Raw genomic sequence first — 22,936 nt, 5'->3', positions numbered from 1 at the left:
CATGTTGGCGAAGGCCGCATGGGCAAGAATTTTCCTCGCGTCGCGGAAGGCATTCACCGCTATGGCGCGATCGGCGGGATGTGAATAGTACTGATGTACTGTTAGCCATCACCACAGGTCAAAGATGAGGCATGGTCTCTGCAGCCGGTTAAGAGGCTGCATAAAGGTGATAAACTTGCGTTGGGGTTGATGATGGGAGCATCCGACATGCCGCTTGACTGAATGGTGACATTGCCCTTGGATAACGCGACCATGCTTGATACTGTGATAGAAATGTACGACCCATCTGCTGAAGGTTCGTACGTCGGGCCTGGGCTGTTGGGATAGAAGAAGGACTCAAAGAGAAACTCGACAGTTGAGCGGTTGGTGAGACCCGCCTCAATCACCGCGCCGGCGCCGATTGACTTAAGCTGCTCACTGGACAACTCCTGGAAGCCGTTCGTGATGCCTCCAGGGGCCGTGTAGACACCCTTACCAGTTGAGTAGTACTCATCTTGCGAAGCTTGAACGTTGGTAGTGTTGAACATGAGGTAGTGGGTGGAGGCCTCAGGAACCACGGTGGCCGAGATGCTGTAAACATTGTGATCCATCATGCTGTGAGATGTCAGATAATTTGACTCTGATCGGGGAACTTGTTTGAATCTTACTGCTGGCCAACGTTTTCGTTGATTACCACTGGCTCTATATCAAAGGCCTCCAGTGTGGCTTGCGGACCAATTCCCTTCATCAAAATCAGCGAAGAGCGCGACCAGTAGAGCATCACTAGAAAAGTGATCTTACCGAAACCATCAACATCTGGGGAGACTGGAAGGTGCCCAAAGTCACGATGACTTCCTTAGAGGCTGAAATGACACGGTGGCGTCCAAGAGAGTGGTCGATGAAAACAACGCCACTTGCTATCGGAGTTCCAGTGGCATTCCTTGTGAAGGCTATGGACTGAACTGGTGAGTCATGAAGGATTAGTAAGTTTGGGCGGTTGGTAATGGCCTTGTAGTAGTCATAAGCTGAGCTACGTCTGTACTTGGAGTTGATGGTAGCAGAGCCTTGCTTGACGCCCACATTCTTGCCAGTGTTCAAGTCCGCAACAATGGGAATATTGACAGCCTCGCACGCCTCAATGAAAGCGACACTTGAAGGTGGAACGAACCCCTGAAAACCAATCTCTAACGGGCCATCGGAGTAGGCTGCGGGGTCCCAGGTTTGGTAACGTTGGTTGTAACCACTTCCATTGTTGGGCGGGTTGAAGTGAGTAGCCTGCGAGCTAAGTCAGGTCAAAGAAATCATTTGAGCCTATGGTCTGATTTGAACAAACCTTTATGAACTTGGGGAACACCTCTTCCCAACTCCAACCGGGGTTTCCAAGTTCAACCCAATGATCATAGACATTGGCCGAACCGCGGCCATAGTACAAGCCATTGAGAATGCTGCTGCCACCAAGACCACGGCCACCTGAGAGGTTAGGAGTCGATAGTATAGTATCACGAAGGGTCTCCAAACTTACGGTGGTAGGCAAGTTTTCGACCACCGAGGTACTCCTGTGGTTCAGTGTAAAAGTTCCAATCGATCGCGGTGCCTTGATAGGCTGTGAGCATACTGGTCTTGGATAGAGATGTCAATAAATACGGCACTTACCCGCGATGTATTCAACAGCACCGGGTGCCTCATGCATAGCAACGACATGAGGGTCAGGCCCAGCTTCCAGGACCAGTACTCGTTGATCGCCGGACTCGCTCAGACGATCCGCGAGAACAAGACCAGTTGTTCCGCCTTCATCTCAGATTCAGTCTCGAAATTGACGAGTGATTTGGGAAGATCTTACATACCGCCGACAATAATGAAGTCATATTCAAGACCAAGAGCAGATCCGTTGTTTTGGGCTGCCTTTACGACAACAGACAGCTGAGCAATAGACCCGAGAGCCACCGAAAGACGAAGACACCGCATTCTGGAGAAATTGGCATATGGGAGATCAATGAGAAGAGTGGTCTTGTGAGCTTGTGAGTTTCAGTTGGCAAATCCAAGCCTTGAGATTGTGACATCTTATAGAGATTTCATCTCTCGGCACGCCAGGCTTGATTCTTACATGGAGTTTTGACTAAACCTTTGTTTCCTCCCTTTTCACGCGTCATCATCTTCCGACTCCCCTACCTTCTTTCGGAAGTAAACGAGGGATTGGAATCCACGCTGATTCAGGAGTCATGCAAGTTTACAGATGCTGCTTTAAGCTGTGGTCAAGCAAGGGAACTTCAGGCATCCATTCGGGCACAATATACGATGGAAGATTACTCAGAAGCATGTTTCACAGTATGAGAAGAACAAAGAGCCTCCTCCGTGCATTGAACACTGTCTTCGAAATTTGACTAGTACCACTGAAGAACTCGTGATCTTCAGTCAGCAGTACAATCGTACCTTACCCACTCGACTGCTTGCATGGTGTGCTTGCCGTGTTGTTGAGGGCGACTTAATGCCGATATTCTTACCATCTGCCAGTAGAGATAGGGCTCCTGAGGAGAAGGATATTGGTCCAACAAGCGACCCAAATTCATCTTGTCCCAACCTCCTTCAAGGCCATCGCTGATCGCCCCATCTACCGGAGAGGCGCAGCAAAGATGTGCTGAGTACCTCAGCCCGAAAATCGGGGACACCGGACAAAAGATCCTTCCCGTTTGATGCCATCTCCCCTGCCTTGTCTGAGAAGTTGAAAGTACCTTCAGTGACTAATCTGACATAGCTCGGTTACCCTCTCCATGCAGATTAACAGAGTGGGTAGCACGAATCTGAATCTGCATTTCGAGTCCCCTGGTGTTCCGAAGTTTACCGATTGCGGAGAACGATGTCAATAATCATGTTGTTCCATGGCTTCATGCTTCTAAAGCCGCGTCCAAAGCCCATTTGTGCCGCAAAAGTTCTCACTATTCAGCCAGCCCGTCGAATGTCAGCACCTGGAACCAATTAAACACCAAGCTTTTGGGCCACGCAGCAAGGCGGGCTGAAGGATCTTGGCAAGGATGACATCCTGTAGCTAGGAGGGCAGTCTGCCTAGCTGCGTGAGGCAGAAGTCCTGGTGAAATTCACCCGATTGGAACCCACCCCACGAACACCCCGCAGCATATGCATCTTAGACCGCTTCTGATTCATCGCCTTATGGACGCTAGGTTCGTGATCCTGCGATGTTTACGCGCAACAGGGCACGCACAAACCTCATCTATTCAGAGTCTTCACTTCCACAATCATGCTGGGCACAACCCCGATTGGACAGAGCATGACGGATCCGAGTCAGCTTTGGAACTTGGGAACCCGATCTCGGTTCAAACTCTATCACTTATCATAAGCTACATAGAGGGACTACTAAGCATAATCGAGCTTGCGTAAGGTACTAGGCAAGGGCGAGCCTATGATCATATCGTCTTCTCCACACCAGTGAGAGGTAGATCTCAAGTCACTATGAGGTACTTCTCTCACAGTCTTGGGACGATCAAAAACGTCAAAAAAGGAAGTCGCAAATGTCCAAGGTCATTTGTAAAGGTGGCAAAGATGTCGTGATGCGCTAAAGTCCGTGTCAGCCCGAGATGTGACGGATTGATAATGACGGAGACAAGTGGACCAGCCTCGCGTCTCTCTCGGCTTCATCGCGGCGGGGGCCAAATCGGAACATGAGGTTCGTTTACTGAAAGCCTTGGTAATGTCAGCATAGTCACCCTGTCAGATTAGGGCGTCTGCAGTTGACTGGAATTACCGAAACCGTCTGGTTGGGGCCTAGAAAAATACGCCTCGTTGAGGAAAGACCAGTTACGTTACATGGAATGTGCCACGAAGCCGATATTTACAAAGAAATTGTAGACAACAGAAAACTTTCAAGAATTTCTCATTCCCAATCCTTAACATTACAAGGTGAAGCGAAGTAACAGAACGACATCGCCTAAATCTTGCAAAAAATGGGATCTCACAGCACAAACCTACATGTAAGGTCTTGATGTCGTTGATTTGGTCGCCAGCTGTACTCATATGTGTCATTAGAAGGTCACCACTCTGCTCCTCGACTGCGACAACACCCTCGTCCAGTCCGAGACGTTAGCATTTGAGGCATGCGCTGATCTCACCAACGAGATTCTCGCTGCTCGCAATATCGGTCTAAATTTTACAGGCCGCCAGCTACAGCATGAATTTGTCGGGCAGAGCTTTCCAGCCATGGTAAATGAAATTTGTTTCCCTGAATTTGGATTTTGAGTAACGGAATCTGTAGATGCGCTCGCTGGAAGTCAAATATGGAGTCTCGGCCAACCTCTCCGATTCTGAGTTGGGGCATTACGCCCTCATGGAAGACGACCGTGTCATCTCCAAGCTTGTGGAGAAACTTCAGCCATGTGAGGGAGCCAATGCTGAGCTGGAGCGACTGGCAGCTGCTGGTAATCATCGACTTGCCGTCGTGTCTTCGTCCGCACTGCGCCGTGTGCGTGCGTCACTGGAGAAGACTGAGCAGGCCAAATTCTTCCATTCCGATGATGTCTTTAGCGCTGCTGACTCGCTGTCTGTACCTGCGTCCAAGCCTGACCCAGCCGTGTACATCCACGCTCTCAAGGTAATGGGGAAGGATTCCGGCGAGTGCATTGCAGTTGAGGACAGTCGGTCTGGTGCGACTTCTGCAAATCGGGCAGGTATCATCACGATTGGATACACCGGTGCTTGCGAGAATGTTGACGAAGCGGAGGCACTGAGAGGGGTGCTGGAGAAGGCCGGATGCAAGTTGATTATGAGCAATTGGGCAGAGTTTCCCAATCTGCTGTATCGTATAGAGAGTGAGTTGATATGAGGCATACCCAACCAACTCCATCGCGGTAGAAACACAAGACGTTCCCGGAGATAAATAAACGGCTGTAAGGGAATCTGTCAGCGTGTCATGAATCAAACATTCTTTTCCGGTATCAAATTGAACTCCAAGCGTGGCGTTCCACAACTTTTATTCTTTATCCATGTTTGATTTGTGACGTATCACAAAGACGTTGTTGCTGCAGGAAAATCAAGCTACCCATGTGCGAAAAAGAAAGCCGATTTTGAGCGACTAATTTGCCGTGATGTCGTGAAGCAAACAGGAAGACAAGTGGGTGCATGATCAAGGCGGTTACGGTAGCATCAAGTCAAGAAGGGAATCCAATCCCAATAAACAAGGAAAACACTACCTTGAGGGGAATTACTGCGAGTGTGCACCGTCACCTAGATTTTGGGTAATAAAGTGGATGAGTGACTACATGTCCAACTTGATCCATTTTTATTTGCCCTTTATACTCGACAAGCGCTAAAGTCTGTCAAATTGTACACCTTCCTCATCTGAAGTTGATCCCCTACGGTGAACAAGGCTATGTGTGAAGTCTCAAATAAGGTTATGCGTCTATCTGCGGATACCGGCTCCTCCTAGTCGTCGCCCGCAGGGCCCGAACTCTCTTCTCCGCTTGTGTCCTTGTTTTGTATTAGTATCCCTATTATAGGGTAGTTAGTTCGAACCGTAGTTAACAAAGAGATTAATTAAACTATATAAATATCTACGTCGTAAGTATAAAAAAGAGGTTCTAACCGTAGGTTAGGCTAGTTATAATAATTATAAATAGGGCCCCTAATTAGCCCCTACATAGTTAGCTATATATTATAGTCGAATTAGACTTCTAATTTAATACTAACTTTCTCTTTTTTTTATTAATTTAACTACTACGGTTAGAGGTATAATTCGACCTCGGGCCCGTTTACTAAGTCGTCTCCTTTTCCTCCTTTTTTATATTTTTTTTATATAACCTATCCCTCTATTTATATAATAACTTTTCTACTACTTATAAATTACTCTAATCCCTTATTTAGTACTATTTTTATAAAAGCGTTTATAAGGTTATTTTTATTATCAATCTAATAAATCTCGAATATCTCGCGCCTTTTATACGATTACTTAAAGGCTATAATATCGATTATAAGCCTCTTTTCCTTCGTCGTTCTTAATTTAACAAGGTATTCGTATAGCGAGTAAGAATTAGTATAAATAACCGTTAGAATAGGTAAAAAGCTAATTCGATTAGTAATCTTCTTTAGCGTTATTAAAATTACGTAAGAGAGGTTAATGCTATTAACTATGCTATAGACCTCTAATACTAATATACTTCTTATTACTTACTTATTTTTAATTAACGAGTAGTAGATTATATTACTATATATAATAAATTCGCTCTTACTTATACTCTCGTTAACTAGGATAATAATATACCCTAATTACGAAGTAAGGTCGTTATTATTCGTAAATAACTTATTAACAAAGACGTAGAGCTTATTAATTATAAGGTTAATTAGGTAGTAAACGAGACCTTAATTAAGATTTATTTACTACTACTTAAGCCGCTTATTAAATACTTTAACGTTTTATTTAGTTAGATTTATAGCTTATACTACCCTAGCGTAGTTAAAAATCGCCTTAAGTTAATAAATACTCGTAATATATACCCCTTATACGAGCTTAGCCTTATATTATTTCTTAACGTTAGTTACGTTCGGGTTAACGAAGTTAATCTTCTCGCCCTACCCCTTTTATTAAAAAACGACGGTTTTTTTTTTAATTATAAGAATCCCGTTATTAAATACTAGGGGGGTATTTATTATAAGGACCTTTTTTAGCTTTGTTATAAAGCCCGCTTTTTAGAGCTCCTTATTCTCCTTTTTTATAAAATTAATATTAAATAGGCCTAATATATCGTCGGTTTATATTCTAACGATCCTAAATTAGTCGCCTTTATACTCCGTAACTAATAAGCACGGGTCGTATATAGAGGTAATTATTAATAATTAATTAATATAAAAATCGTAGTAAATAGCTTACTAATAAGTACCCGATTTTACGAGCCTATATAGTAGCTTAAGTATTTTAATAATCGTACTTTCTAAGTACTTACTAGCTATTTCTTTTAGTAAATAGGCTAGGATTTTCTTTATAAGCCCTGTAGCTAATTAGGTATATATTTAAGTAATATTACGGCTCTAAATCTCGTATCCCTTTTTCCGTAGCGATACTATTAATACTATTATTAATCGTTAGCTATAGCGCTATATAATAAGCGATTATATAAATAGCGTTGCCTTTTTAACGTCGCTATACCCCTAAATTACGTATTTAGACTTCTTATATAGCTAGGGTATTCCTTTCTTTTTAATCTTATAAACTATTCGTAATTTAAATATACGGAGGTTTATATATTTTTTTAGGTCGTATAGGATAAATTAATAGACCCCTTAATTACGAAAAGTATTTATTTTAATAAGATCTAATCCTTTATACGGCTTTTTAGTAGTTATAATTACGTTTTCTTTACGTAGTTTAACCGCTAGCTTAAAATCGGCTTTCTTTTTTGCTATATAAAAAGTATTAATTACCTCGTTATTAGTAATAAATTGCCGCGTTAGGGCTTACTACCGTAGTCTTTTACGACGTTTTGCTAGTAGTATTAGTACCCTTTTAGCAATTTCCTTTTTCTTATTATTTATTAGTACTACTACGACGATTTTATTAAGGATAATTTCTTATACCTTTACTACGGGTTATATAGTTTCCCTTAGCTCTTCTTCTTTTTATAAGTTAGAAATTACCTCGTTAGGATCTATATAGTACGGTCTAACTATTATAATTAATACTTCGAGAGGCTAGTCGTAATCTCTTATAACTATATAAGAGCGCTCGTTAATAGAAATTAATTTATATAGCCTAGCCTATTATTAAGTAATTTCGCGCTATACTCGTATATCCGAATTTAGTAATATATTTAGATTATCCCCTATATTAGGCCTATTACGTATAGTAATTACCTCGTTAACTTACTTTTTTACGCTTATTTTACGTAGTACCCGTATTACTTTTTTAACTATTCGGGCTCGTTAGCTTATGCTTAATAATAGTAGTAAAACTAAAGTCGTTCTTAAATATACTTTAAATACTAATAGCGTTAGTATAAGTCCGTTAGGCCTTATAATATCGTTATAATATTTAAGTACTATCTAGAGGCATTCGTTATTAGTAAAATCCAGATTTTCCTTTTTAATAATTCTAAACGCCCTTTTTAATTACTAATATGCCCTTTTTACCTTTTTAATACTATAGTACGCTTTAATAGGTACGACCTTTAGCTATATACCGTAGGCCGTTATATTATCCTTAAATTCTACTAACTTAAAGCTTATACTAGCGTCGGTTCTAATACTATCTAGCGGTCTTTAGTATATATCGATCTAGCTTTTGTATAAGGCTACTTATATTATCTTTACTTATAGATCCTAGAAGAATTGCCTTACTTAGAAGGATATAGCTATGTTAATTATATATAGTACTAGCTAATTATTTAAGTAGAAGATATTAACAACGATTTCCTAATTAAAATTAAGCTCGTTACGTAATTTAAACTTAAATCTACGTAGGCTTTGCGTATTTATTTAGTATTAGTAATATACTTTTATTAACTACTCTAGTACCCCTATTTTAATATTATTATTACTTAATTACTTTAGGAGGTTATATAGCCTCGTAACTAACGGGTACCCGAATCTTTAGTATAGTCTTCTAAGCTCACTTTTTATTAAGTAATTAATTAACTTCGTATTATTAATAAGTTTTATAAACGCATGCCCCTATCGTCGTTTAATTACTTTAAAGTGCTTATTCTTCGAAATTCTATTCCTCGTATTATTAAATATAATACTTAGTTAATTTATATCTTTTAGATATAGGAGAAATGGGGTATTAATAAGTAAAATATAAAAAGTTATTATTCTAAAGTATATTTCTATTTTTATTATACTTAGGGCGACGATTTCCTTACCTAAGCTAAAACTAATCCTCATAATACCCGCCGTCGACGTATTAAACGTTATTAACGCGATCTTTTATAACGCCTAGAATTACCTTTTTCCTCTAGTTAACTATTATAATACCCTAGTATTTAGGATAATCTTATAAAAATTATCTAGGCCGTACCTTTCGCTTATATAAAATGCTTATACGAGCTTAGTATTCGAGGGATTTAAGTAGTATAAAAAGGACCCCTCTAGCTACCCCTAGATTTGCTTAGTACTATGTTCCTTTTCTTTAGATATTAAGAGAGATAGCGTCTTCTCTTTAATTATTAAGAGAATAGGCTTCGGCCTTATTAAATTTGCCTTTTTAACTACCTCCGTATCTATTATTTAAGGGACCTTCCCTTACTATCCGTAAATAAAAGCCTACTTATTAAGAGCTTTTACTACCCTTTATTTATTTAGCCTCGTATATCCTCTAAAGGCTAATAGGGTAAAAAAAGAGTAGTTAATATCGTCGATTTCGTCGTAATTTAATTTATTAGTATAAGGGGTAAGATCTTCTTTATTTTCTAAATCTCTTATAGGGGGTATATGCTTTAGGCCGCTACTTTAGCTATTGTTACTAAGTTTTATACCCCTAGATCTACCCTTATATATAATAAGGAATTAGTTAAACTAACGAGGGCTAGTTTTTTTATTTACTACCCTTAACTTTTTATACTATTCGTACGATTTAGCACGCTCCTCTTTAATATAATTACTTAACTAATATCTATCCTTTTTATAAATATAGTATTACTTTTTTTATTACCCTACTCGTAAATTAAATCTCTACCTATTTAACGAATCTAGGCCTCTTTATTAATAATTACCGTATTTAGCCTCTTTTCTTTTCTTATTATACGTTTAATCGACCTAATATTATTAATAAAGGCTATTATATACTTAGAGGTAGGTTTAGCGCAGTATTCTCGTCTTAATATTAAAACTAGATCTTAGCCTCGAGTAGAGCGTCTCATAGTCTTTAAGTACTTAGTATAGTATTATTTTTATTTTTAATATACGTTAGATTACGGTATAAAAATATCCGACTTTCCGCTCGTTTATCCCCTTATTTAACTAGGTTTTTACTAGCTTATTAATTCGATTAATAAGCTCTTTAAAGATCTTTACTCATAATTTACCCTCTATTATCCTAGCTATAAATACGAAAAAAATCGCTCGTAGCTTAAATAAGAGCTCTAAGTTCTTATTATAAGTCTCGAAGCGGCTTCGGATTATATTAATTATACTAAGAAAGTCGTTTTAATCGAGATTACGTACTACTTCGTAATAATAATTAGAGGCTTTGCTTATAAGTACGATATTAATTACTAAATAGTATTAGTATTCTTTAATTCCGACTTTTTTATAGTAATCGTAAAATATCGTTAAGGTTTTTTATAAGACCTTATACTTCTCCTTAAAATATAATTTCTTTTTTAAAAAGATCTTTTTAAAGTCTATAGATTACCTCGTATTCGCTACTAAATTTTTAATATCTATATACGATCCCTACGTTACTACGTATTATTAATAACTTCGGGTCGTCTACCTCCTTTCTTATTAACTAATTAGTACCGAATTTCGTATTAGTAATAGTAACGAGTTATAAATCGAAATAGGTAGAATTATTAATTATCGTACTTCTAGTACTATATTTTACCCCGGTATATCCTTTTATAACAATAGATTTCCGTTAGTAATTATAAAAAGGAAATCTAAGTCGTTTACCCTTTTTTTAAATTCGTTAAAGCGATTATACGCCTTATTAACTTATACTTAGTTCTATAATACGAATTCCTTTTTTATAATTATTACTATTAGTATTTCGTATAGCTCTCGCGATTATAATTACGCTAGTAATACCCCTTATTTATAAAAAAATCTATTAACTATTTTTATAATTCTTAAGCTTACGCTCGCGAACTATTTGTTTAGTTAGTAACTAAGGTCGTTTACGATCTCGTAAAATAGGGGTTATTCCTATAGCCCCTTTTTCTTATAAACCTTAATTAAATAGATTAATATTGCGTTAATTTACTTATTATTAAGCTAATCCGCGATTTTATATATCTACGTCCCTTAATAATCCGGGTTAATATTTACCTATTTATAAGGGATTAAGATTCTATTTAGGATCGGGTTTTGTCCTCTTTTTTTTTACCCTAATTTACTAAGGGTCGTGCTCTAGTTTATACTTATATTAATAATCGCTAATATATTTAATCTTAACGAGGATATATCTAATCCGCACGCTAGTTATAATAAATCCGTACTTTTACTACTTAATAAATTTATTAGGGTTTAAAAGATTCCCACTTCTTTTTACTATCTCGCTACTACTCTCGTTTTTACTATTTCTAACGATTACTACTACCCTTTTAAATCGCTAGCTATCGTACTTACTAAGATCCTCCTTTTTATTTAGTATAAAAAGGTAGGTTTTAGTAGTTCTTTTTAATAATAGTAATAATAAACGTTTATATTACTATAAGAAAATATAGTAATTAGTCTTAGGATCTTTATTAGTTACTAATTTCCGCTATTCCGTATACTTCTAGCCTCCTAAGCCTCGTACTCTTTATAATCTCTAAATAGCTTCCTTCCCTAACTTACTTCCTCTAGGGTAGTATTTTATAAGAATAGCTAAAAATAGACGCTAAGTAGCTCGTAGAGGAGCTATATAAGCTATTAAGAACTATATAGGCTATTAAATATAGTTAACGAAGTTAAGCCCTCTTTTTTATAAAATCGTAGATTTTAAAGACTTATTAAAAATGCTTATTTATCGCTCGTATATAATAAGGTTAAATACCTTAGAGGTCTTATTTTTTGCGGCCTCTTAGTACCCTATTTTATATCTTTTAAGTAGTCTTTTTTATAGCTTAATTATAGTTAGGTAATTATTACTTATTAACGATCCCTTTTATTATTTAGTTAATTTTTTAAAATTAGTAATCTCGTACTAAGACCTAGTATAAAAAGAAGCCCTTTAATAGCCCTTTAAAAGATTTTTTTTTTTCCCCTTAGATCTTCGTTTTTTTAGCCTTTTCTTAGGCTAATAATAACTCTTATAGGAAGTCGTAGGACTACTTTAGGGTAGCTACCTTCTTTTTAAGTTAATTTCTAAGATCTATAATACTCTTAACTCGATACTATTAGGACCTCTAAATCCCCTCTTTTTTTATTAAACTATCTCTTATATTATATTTTTAAATAATACCTAGAGAGTAGTTAAGGGAGCTATAAGGAGGTTATTTAAATTACGAGCTTAAGGTCGTATTTATAAGATCCTTATAATAATAAACTTTTTTATATCTCGTAGATCTCTTAGCTTAATAACTCCTATAGGGTTACTTTTATTACTAAATAAGAATATTTACATTTAAAAATCCCCTTTTTTAATCGCGTAGTACTCTTTTATATCGTATTATTAAGCTCGTTCGTTATGCTAATTAATTAAGTAAGTAGTCGTTATATAAGTATTTCCTTTTATTAATTTAGCTAGTTAATTTCTAATTACGGGCCGGTTATAGAAAAGTCGTTTAATAAAAAAGCTACTCGGGGTAACGGTAAAAGGCTAGTTACTTAAGTAATTCCGTTAATTAACGTAGTTTAATATAGTAAACGTCGACCTCTCGTAAGTAGTAAAGGGCTACGATTACTTAATTCCGTATAGTATTTAAAAATCGCCTCCTTTTTTATCTACTTCTATAAGGTTAATTAGTATAAATTTCCTATCCCGTGCGGTATTAAGAGGTCGTCTCTTTTACATAGTAAGATACCTTACTAATCTATAATAATAAAATTTAATTACTAATTAGTATTAGTATCCCTATTATAAAGTAGTTAGTTCGAACCGTAGTTAATAAAGAGATTAATTAAACTATATAAATATCTGCGTTATAGGTATAAAAAGGAGGTTCTAACCGTAGGTTAGGCTAGCTATAATAATCGTAAATAGGGCCCCTAATTAGCCCCTGCGCAGTCGGCTATATGTCGCGGTCGAATTGGACTTCTAATCCGACATTTTGTCTTGGCTGTCGAGGAAGTAATATCCACAAAAGGCCGAGAACGACACAGATGGCAAGCACAATTGGCTGAAGAGTTTGCACACCTTTTGCCTGTGCTATAGCTCCAACCGCAAATGGCAAGATAGCTCCTCCTGATCCACCAAAAGCGGCGGCGAACCCAATGGTGCCGACATGAAGCGAGCGAGGCATAACTTTGGTGATGAGAACCACTGCCACCGGATACATTGGGCCTACAATACTACAGTCAGTCCGTAATCTTCACGTTCTGTACATGGCCCTGGAACTATTGTAGGTTGACTTACCCATGGCCACACCAATTAGTGCTGCTGCCACTGCGCTCACGACAAGATTGGGCACCAGCCAGAAGATGAGTTCTAGCACAATAGTCACACCGAGATAAAGGAACATGGCCCAGAATTCTCCAAGGCGAATCGTTACCAAAGACAAAAAGAGACGGCCAGCCGTCATGCCGCCCCAGAAGCCGGTTGCTACTGCTCCGCCAGTGACCGAGGTGGCGCCGCGAATGCGAGTCATGAAGACAACTATCCATCCGCCGAGTGCAACTACAAAGTCCAGAACTTTTGGTCAGCTATGTTTAAGGGCGAGGATATTCTACCAGCAGCTCCCGCTATTCTGCCACTAAGTGTAGCTGCGGCCGCCACACGACCGCCAGTCTCGGGTATATACGTAAGCTAGGCTCTGCATAGTTAGCATTCGAATAAATTAGACTAATCAGAGGCCGTTAATTAACTTATAGTTAATTAAATTATTTTAGTAAAAAGTACGGTAATTAATAAATTAGCCTAATTCGACGTAATTAACGAAGTAGCCTAATTAACTACTTAGTTAACTACCTAATTAACTACTTAATTAACTACTTAATTAACTACCTAATTAACTATTAATTACTCTATATAGCCTATAGCCCGTAATTTAGTAACTTCTTTTATTTTAGCCTCGTACTCTACTTTAGCCTCGTACTTATTAATAAGTCTATTTATTTTACTTTTTATTATAAAATTAATATCATAAGCATAATCCTCGTTAACTAGATCTTATAATATATTTAATTACGTAAGATTATTAATTAATTAGGATCGTAATTTTATAAGCGTTAGTAGCTAAGGAGCCCCTATAAGATTAATTATATTATTATTAATTACGTTAATTACTTCGTTAATAATAGCCCACTAGTACTTTTACTATATTTCTATACTAAGCTCGTACTTATTAGAATTATATATAATCTCGAGGCCTTATTAAGTAGAAGTAGCCTTGCTTAGTGCTAAAAGTATTATTAATAATAATAATACTAATATAGGTACTATTTTTATATATTTAATAACTTCTTCGTATTCGAACGTAAAGGGCTTTTATTTAGAGGAGGTACTTTAATTAATAGCTAGCTTTTTTAACTTATTTATTATAACTATTATAATACCCACTATAAAGCCCTATAAATAACCCTTACCTCGGACTTATAAGAGATCGAATAAGGGAATAGAAGTACTATTATTAATAATAAGCTCTAAGCGTTACTAAAACTAATATAAGTAGATCTTTTTTAGTAATATTAAGGTACCGTCCTTAATATATTACTAAAGGATATAGCGATAAGGTAGCTTATAAGTAGTTCGAATTAAGTAATATATATACTCTTTTAACGGCTTTTTTAATAAACCTAAATTTAATTATTTACTTAGCGTACTAAGTTTTTATAAAAGTTATTTAAGGGTATTATAGTATATATACGGACGTACCTTTTTTTAAAATAATCCCGTAATAATACTTAATACCTTAGCTTAGTAACGGGTCTAGTAAGTACTAATTATAGCTACTTAACTTACTTAAAAAATAATTAATTTATTAAATACGGCTTTAAGGTCGCCCGTATAGTAATAAACTCATACTTTAATACTCGCGTATAAGGATTCGATAATTAACGTAATTAGGTAACTAAAGTACTTAATTCGGTTAACCTAAGTAAGTACGAGTTTTTTATATTACGGCTTAAGCTAAGTATTAATAGCATAATTAACTATTATTATAAGGTACTTAGTAATCTAAAATTTAAATAATCGGTCGTAGTATATAACTATTAATTAGCTACGAAGGAAATTACCTTAATCTGTAAGGAATTATTAGAAGTAAGGGTTATATATAACTATACTAATCTCGTCTCTCGTAACTAAGCTAAAGTAACGCCGGGTCCGGGCTAGTATATTAAGGTTAACGTATTAATAATAAAATACGTATAGTACTATTTTAAATTAAGTATTATTATTAAGGGTATTAAGTAGAGTAATCTCGCGATCCGTATACGTAACTTATAAAAAGGGAATTTCGTAGGCCTAGAGTAATACTAATAACTAGTTAATAACTTAATTATAATTAGCTTTTTTTTTATTAAATAGAAAGTAGCTCGCGACTTAAAAAGTATAACTATTATTAATTACTCTATAAATATTAAATAACGGTATATTAAATCGGTTAGATTTATATATAGAATTTATTAATAGAATATCCGGATATTATTAAAATAGGGAAATCGTAATAATAAATACGATAAATAAGCTCGTAATATAGCCCGCGTCGTCGCATTAGAAATAGTATTAGTACTTCGTTAAATTACGTAATTAATTAAATAACTATTTAATAAGGGTCCTACTACCTAATTCGTTATAATAATAAGTAGCTAATATATTAAGTATATTACGGGTAATAATGCCGCTATAATTACTACTTTTTAACTATAGGCTCGAAAGGATTTAAATAGGTCGAATACCCTTATTTTATTAATTAACGATTTAGTCCTTCTTATTACGTAATAGTGCGTAGCGGTAATATATAAAAACGTTAGTATTACTAAATAAGTAGTTATAGTAGTTATAAAAGTTATTAACGACGGGACGAAAGAGCTAATTATTATTTAAAAAGCTAATAGCGATTTATTGATAATAGTTTATAAACGAGGTTGAGGATTTGCGACGCTTATTTAAGTAGGTTAATTTTACGAGGTATTATTATTTTTAATTATAACGCGGGCTATAAGTATAATAATAAATAATAATAGTTAGTACTTTAATAAAGGGTTTATATTAAATAATTCGGATTACGAAGCTAGCTTTATAAGTAGCCTCGTTAAGTACTATTCTAGCCTTAAGTAGGCTAAAGAAGCGCTAGCTATAAAGTAAGTAGTTATACTCTATATAACCGTAATTATTATAATTAATAGTATACTAATAAACGAAGGGATCGTTAACTTCGCGATTATTCTCTTTTTATAGTATATTAACGTTAGGAATAGCTTTAATTAACGGTAGTAGCGACGGCGAGGTTAACGAAGTAGTGGTTATAGGTAGGTAAGTAAGTGGGTGGGTAGGTAGGTAAGTAGGTGGGTATGGGTAGCTGGGCTCCGTGGTCGGAGGTAGGGCCTGCCGCAGCCACACTTGGTGGCAGAATAGCGGGAGCTGCTGGCAGAATATCCTCGCCCATGTTTAATGTTGACAACCAAGGGATATCAATGATTGACTCAGAGAGAACAGGATCAGAAAACTTACCTTCAGCACCGCAGTACCCGAAGACAAAGAATGCGAAGATCCACGATAGTTTATTCTTCAAAGCTTGGCGGGTCCGGCCTGACTTGCCTCCAGACTCGGTCGGGTTCTCGGACAAGTACACAGCGCCTGTCTGAGTCCAGAATGTAGCAGTGAGAGTGACAAACTCAACCACCGAGGCCGCAGCCATGACGTAGTAGAACGCAAACCAGCCTGGTTGACCTTCCGCAGAGAGAGCAGTAGCTATCAGGGGAGCTATGGTTGCTCCAAGAGCGTAGCAGGCTTGCAAAATGCCGGACATTTCATGCGAGTTCGCCATTTGCCCTATGAAGGAACACCAAGCAGCGTCTGCTAATCCATTGCTCATGCCTACGAGAACAAACAGGGCAACCTACATGTCGAGTCCAATCATTAGCTGGTCAGTTGGTAGTTGCAGAGATCCATTGACTTACGAGAACAGGATAGGGTGGGTGAAACGAGAAAGTTAGATACGGAATCAAATGGCACAGGGGAGCAATACATGCTACACCTCTTTGGCCAAAGTGAACATGCATGAGATTGTTCACTGCAGATGCAATGGCATATCCTACAAAGGGAGAAAGAAAGATTAGGGAAACCACGGTATGGTTCAGATCATAGTAAGTTTCTAGCTAAAGCCATTGTGAGTGAGATTTGCTTTACTGGGCAAAGGGATAGATTTTTTGAATTACCAGAGGAACCAAAGCCTGATTTGTGAGTAATTTGATCTTCATAGAGTTTAGGGATTAAAGATGGAAGTCTCGGACTTACACCATAAGAGCCGTCGTTCATTCCTACCACGACAAACGACCAGAACGTTGCAGCGGTTCGATACGTGTTAATCGGGGGTGAGTTCCATCGTTGCACGGCGTAAACGTTGTCAGAAATGGTAGATGGGCTGTCTTTACTTGTTCCATGCTCCCCATTCGCAGCAGCCCGACGAGCCTTTTCTTCATCGTGCTGAGGAAAGTTCGACACGGGCTGGATCTCAGCCGCGGCACCGACTGGCATAGCTGCGGTCGCAATGATGCTTGCCATGACTCTGTAGAGCTCTCTTAGTAAAGACTTTTGAGGAAACAATAGCGCAGAGATTTCTGAACAAGTGTATGATAACTTTTGCAAACGAGATTGATTGAAAGTGAATGAAGAACAAGACGTGGGAGACTTGGTTAGACAGTAACAACAACGATGAAGAACCTTCTTGGTTGTGCTACCTGAATGGCGATGACGAAGCTATGTCAGCGTAGATATGATAGGACAAAGGCCATGTGTGACCGCTTAACACACCTAAGTTCGAGAGGTGTGCTTCATCGAGAATGACTCGCTCAAAGTGACCTCGAATGGACTAGCATCAAAAGTATACAACTGGGGCTCTTTTGGGGTGGCTCGTATGAGGAACAGGGTCAAAATATTTACCTAAATAGGTAAGAGAAAACCAGTCCCAGTTACAAGGTAACGAACGTGATAAGCTTTCGAGGCAGATATGATACTTGTGCAGGATCTTTTGTATAGGAAGGATCTATGAGATCCACGGTAACCTTGCGTGTGTTCATTACCCGAAGGAGGGTTGTATCCGGATGGCTATGTAGTATTCCTGAATGAAACACAGATGCAGAGCCTCCAAGAAGCTATCTTTCTACAGCGCGCTTAGACATTGGGTCGCTCCTTGCACAAACATGGATCCTTAATGACTTCGATCTTCACGTTGCATCTGACGTGCATGCCTGCTATCAGTTCCAGGTACAGTGCGTATAAGTGTGGACCCTGAATGGGAGTTCCGATTCCCAGTTGAGTAAGAGTTGTATCTGTCTGACTGTCATCAAGGACCACCCTTAACGCCGGAGACCCATCCCCGTGGGAGTGGGATGCAAGGTTCACAACGGGGAACCCGGGACCATCGGGCACGTGGATGTGCCCGAAACTCGCGTCATTAGTGGCTGATTACTGACCATGGTGAAATGCCATTACGAAATTAGGTGAGCCGCATACTTGGCGGCTATCGTAGCCCTGCTACAATTACTGCCATGCTTTGCGGTGTGTATTGGTTCTGGTCTTGGGAGGTACATGCGGATCGAATCCTAGACATTTGATCCACTGTATTACTGCCTTGTCAGTTGATACTGATGTCGCCCCCGGATGGGTTACCTTCCTCTAGGGTCTATTATGCCTCAACACTGCTCGAGCAAGACACCATGCCTACTTCAACTGTGGTTTCAAAGCCTTCTAGTTGATCTTGAATCAAAAGTCTCCGAAAAGGGCTTTCCACCTGTGAGATGAGCAATGGGTGTGTGTCTAATGCGTCAGCACTATAGCTGTCCTGCCTTCCCAAATGGGACTGTAGGATGGCTTACGGAGATTCGCCGCTTTCTCACTTGTTTGCGAAGCTTCCAAGGTTGAGAGATTCCAGGGTACTTGGTGACGAATTTCAAGAAAGAATATCAATTTGCTCCTCATTTGCACTTGCGCCAATAGTGGAGAGTTAGGTATACGTACTTACTTACTTGGTCATCTCACACTGGCGGTTAAGGTCAGATATTGTTTCCACGTAAGTTTGCTAAGCCCTACCAATGGGATTTGGAGACATTTGCCCAGAATATGAGAGTTGTCATTGTTACACAAGTTCGTATAGGTCATAAGCAACTACTTTAGTCAACAGCGGCAACAGCCTACTCCAGACATGAGAGTTGGAGACGAGGCATCCATGAAATGACAAATCGATTTCAAATTTTCGTGATTGTCAAACGAGGAGGACTTCTTCGACAATCAGATAGTCACCATCAAAGTACCATCTATGTCTCTAGATGGTTAGTGGAACATGGTTGGATGTAGGCAGCTGCCTAAAATGCAGTACGAAGTTTCATGGAAGATGGAACATCCCCTGCTTGCGGCATTTCAATCACAGCAGCTCGGAGCGGACTCGGGGGTCGAGAAATTGGTTGGCATATCTAATACAGACGGAGTTCGGGATTACTCTGGATACGTCTTCTCAAATTTTCATTTCAGACTATTTAGTTCACAAGAAATCGCATCTCCGAAGCCGGTTTTTTTCTTTCTCCCACCGACCCAGACATTACAATCTTTCATCTGCATCCGTATCAATTTTACCTTGATTTAATACCATACCCCCAAAGCTTATCATGGGCTCCCTCGCAATCGCCGATGACCTTGTTCCCGCAGAGAACTCGCTCTTTTATCAGAGCGTTTACCCTTCCTCAGCTCCTACAGTTGAATATGCCGATGGACTCTACTTCACCCTGAAGAATGGCCAAAAGATTCTCGACTCCACTGGTGGAGCAGCAGTCTCTGCCATCGGTCATGGCAACGAGCGAGTCAAGAGCGCCATCATCAAGCAGCTCAACAAGTTCACTTATGCTCACCCAGGCTACTTCCAGAATGATCCTTCTCATGAGCTTGCCGATATTCTGGTTAAGTCGACCAATGGTCAGTTGTCGAGAGCGTGCCTCCTAGGATCTGGTAAGAACAAGACTTTGACAGAGTTCATAAGACCGAAAACTGATACTTTGGGCAGGCTCCGAGGCGGTCGAGGGAGCTTTGAAGCTTGCTCGGCAATACTTCCTTGAGAAAGATCCCAAAGCTCCTCGTACCAAATTCATCGCCAGGGAGAGCTCCTGGCACGGCTGTACTCTGGGCACTTTGGCCGTTGGCGACTTGAAGGCCCGTAAAGAGCCTTTCATGGACGTCCTGGCTGACAATGTTTCCCATGTGTCTCCTTGCCATCCCTACAGAGAGCTAGAAAGTGCTGAATCGGTTGAGGAGTATGTAGAGCGATTGGCTCTTGAGCTGGAGGGCGAGTTCCAGAGATTAGGCCCAGACAATGTGTGCGCCTTCATTATCGAACCGATGGTTGGCACTGTAAGCTATACTCAGCCTGGTCTGTTTCTTCTTAGTTCTCTTGCTAAATTTCCCAGGCCCTCGGATGCGTCACAGCTTTGCCCGGATATCTGCAGGCTATGAAAGATGTTTGTCATCGTCATGGTGCTCTCATCATCTTTGACGAGGTCATGTGCGGTCTCGGGCGAACTGGCTACATGCACGCCTGGCAACATGACAATGTCGTTCCTGACATTCAGGCCGTGGGCAAGGGACTCGCAGCTGGATATGGCACAATCTCTGCCATTCTCATTCATGAACGCGTCATCGAGGGCCTCAAGCAGGGTAGCGCCTCCTTTCAGCACGGACAAACGTACCAATGTCACCCGCTCAACGTTGTCGCTGCCATCGAGGTGCAGCGCATCATCAAGGAGAAGCACCTTGTTCGCAACGCGCGTATCATGGGCATCCTATTTGGGCACCTCCTTCGTCAGGCATTCAAAGACCATCCCCACGTTGGCGATGTTCGCGGCCGCGGCATGTTTTGGTGCATTGAGTTTGTGGCAGACAAGACTACAAAGGCGCCCCTGGACCCTTCCTTGAATCTTGCTCGCCGTATGCGTCTTCGTGGACTTGAGAAGGGCTACGATGTTTGCCTCTTTTCCTCCACGGGCTGCGCCGATGGTTGGAACGGAGATCACTTTCTTCTTGCCCCGCCCTTCACCGTCACCCCCACGGATGTGGAGGAGATCGTTTGTCGTGCCAAGCGAGTTGTGGACAGTGTTTTTGACGAGATGAGAGCAAAAGGGCAGATTTGAGCATGATGGGCGATCAAGAGTTACGTTCTATGGTTGTACTGGTCTCTCACTAGTTTTCTATTTTCCTTTCCTTTCTATCGTTTCTCCTGCATTTCATGTCAAGACAGTCTGTCAAGCCAACTCACATTGAATCGGATACGATCACCACGCACAAAACCACATAGATTAGATAGAACAAAACTTTGATTGAGCTCTTCAGGTCAAATAGTCCACGACCAGGATGCTACAGATCGACCCTTATTCGGCCTCATTGAGCCTAGCTAGTGTCTGCTGAAGGCCTTGGCTTGGACTGGGGTCAGTAGGGCTGACCGAGAACGCAATCAGCTCATGCCCCGCGCGGGGCTAATTTAGGCCACCCTCGAGCCATTAGGAAATGGTGTAAGGGGCTTGTTATGCTTAATAAGAAATCGGTGCAACGCAGGGCATTTAAAGAATAAATAGAGGTCAGCTCACTCACCCCCATGCACACCTGCACTCACATTCACCCAAAACACACAAATTACTAGCCTGGTCCTTTTACCGAATATGGCATCTCTGGATAATACAACGCTGTTCACCGTTGAGGCGGATCCCGGGACTGATATCTGGAGAAAGCCCGGACACAACGCATGGAACAGTAAGTACATGTAACATACATGCCACCTCAACCTCTTCATTTCTTGGGTCTCGGCCTGCCGCCTAGAATCAAATTCGGACCTCTCCACTAGCTATTTTTCATATTGTGACACTTGCGACATGCACTGACGATTCATAGTCCCAAATATCCATACCAGCACTGGCCCTCTGAAGAACTTCCTTTCAGTTCGCGTCAGTTTCTCGGCGCCCTGGGCCCACTCATACGACCAATCTGGTGTGCTTCTTGTGCCGAGACTAGCCTCAGAGGCAGCGCCTCCAAACAGTAAATGGATCAAGACCGGAATCGAGCTATATGATGGCCAGCCTCACTTGAGCACAGTCACCTGTGACCGGTATGCCGACTGGGGCCTCTATCCCTTGACCCTAGGGGATGGCGAGGACAATAAGAGCGTGACGATTGAGGTCTTCCGGGACGGAGGTCCCCAAGGTAAAAATGCTTGGGTACACCACCTGTTGCTGGATAAAGACGGAAACATCAAAAAGAGAATCCCTCTGAGGAAAATTTGTTGGATCTTTGCGGACGAGAATGAGGGTGACTGGGTCTTGGATGTCAGTCCGCTGGCTGCGAGACCGGATAAGGACGCCAAGGATGGGCTGAAAGTCGAGTTTGCCCAGTTCAAGGTGCAGTGGAGTCAGTAGACTAAACGACTGCCGGATGTGCCATGGCCAAAGGCCGATTTGTTACCATGCGAAAGATGATCATCGTTGAAAGGTTGCTTAGTATATGGGAGCCCGAACCATACTCCCTGTGTGATGCCACCATCCTTATGGAAATGCGAATCCTCCAGATGTGCTGTATTAATACGGACATGACCTCCGTGTGGGTGAAATACTTTGAAGTGACAAAGATGCATGATGTGCTTGTCTTATGTAGAAATGGGTGGTAAGATCTGCTATGCTTGCATGCACAATAGGCAGCGAGGTCTAAAAAAGTCGCATCCTCCTGTGAAGGTGTGCAAACGCCGTGCCGCATCAGAACAGATAACGGCTGGGACACTGCCGAGGAATCGCTCGTAGAAAGGGATTCCTGTGCAATTGTAGATCTGTGACCGATGTACCGGTTAATGTATGCCGCACGCAACCCCATCAGAATGAACGTGGCTCATCGATGATCGGAGCGGGCATCTTGTCTGTAGCCAAACCCCACGCAGAGTTCTTTCCGTCGTGGTACCCTACAAAAGTACCT

At 40.0% G+C, this 22,936-nt stretch overlaps 5 protein-coding genes across 5 annotated transcripts; 3 read left to right on the top strand and 2 right to left on the bottom strand.

The window, feature by feature from the left end:
* Positions 1–101: 101 nt before the first annotated feature.
* CLUP02_14252 (uncharacterized protein) lies at positions 102–2,132 on the bottom strand (the record flags this gene model as incomplete). The annotated part of the gene is made up of 7 exons (XM_049293183.1): positions 102–594; positions 648–721; positions 781–1,254; positions 1,313–1,449; positions 1,502–1,573; positions 1,633–1,773; positions 2,084–2,132. The coding sequence occupies 7 exons, from the start codon at positions 2,130–2,132 to the stop codon at positions 102–104; spliced, it is 1,440 nt and encodes a 479-aa protein (XP_049150329.1).
* A 1,803-nt stretch (positions 2,133–3,935) lies between these two features.
* Positions 3,936–4,810, top strand: CLUP02_14251 (uncharacterized protein; the record flags this gene model as incomplete). The annotated part of the gene is made up of 3 exons (XM_049293182.1): positions 3,936–3,962; positions 4,018–4,191; positions 4,244–4,810. The coding sequence occupies 3 exons, from the start codon at positions 3,936–3,938 to the stop codon at positions 4,808–4,810; spliced, it is 768 nt and encodes a 255-aa protein (XP_049150328.1).
* An 8,038-nt stretch (positions 4,811–12,848) lies between these two features.
* CLUP02_14250 (uncharacterized protein) lies at positions 12,849–17,503 on the bottom strand (the record flags this gene model as incomplete). The annotated part of the gene is made up of 6 exons (XM_049293181.1): positions 12,849–13,120; positions 13,193–13,453; positions 16,340–16,838; positions 16,900–17,097; positions 17,158–17,172; positions 17,237–17,503. 6 exons carry the CDS (start codon positions 17,501–17,503, stop codon positions 12,849–12,851), a joined length of 1,512 nt encoding a protein of 503 aa, XP_049150327.1.
* A 2,099-nt stretch (positions 17,504–19,602) lies between these two features.
* CLUP02_14249 (uncharacterized protein) lies at positions 19,603–21,114 on the top strand (the record flags this gene model as incomplete). The annotated part of the gene is made up of 3 exons (XM_049293180.1): positions 19,603–19,906; positions 19,995–20,338; positions 20,395–21,114. The coding sequence occupies 3 exons, from the start codon at positions 19,603–19,605 to the stop codon at positions 21,112–21,114; spliced, it is 1,368 nt and encodes a 455-aa protein (XP_049150326.1).
* Positions 21,115–21,639: 525 nt separating this feature from the next.
* CLUP02_14248 (uncharacterized protein) lies at positions 21,640–22,389 on the top strand (the record flags this gene model as incomplete). The annotated part of the gene is made up of 2 exons (XM_049293179.1): positions 21,640–21,730; positions 21,869–22,389. 2 exons carry the CDS (start codon positions 21,640–21,642, stop codon positions 22,387–22,389), a joined length of 612 nt encoding a protein of 203 aa, XP_049150325.1.
* Between the last annotated feature and the right edge of the window lie 547 nt (positions 22,390–22,936).

This window comes from Colletotrichum lupini, chromosome 7 (assembly GCF_023278565.1).
Source record: "Colletotrichum lupini chromosome 7, complete sequence".
NCBI classification, from domain to species: Eukaryota; Fungi; Ascomycota; class Sordariomycetes; order Glomerellales; family Glomerellaceae; genus Colletotrichum; species Colletotrichum lupini.
Note: the sequence above shows the minus strand (reverse complement) of the source record. Positions and strands in the feature narration are given on the sequence as shown.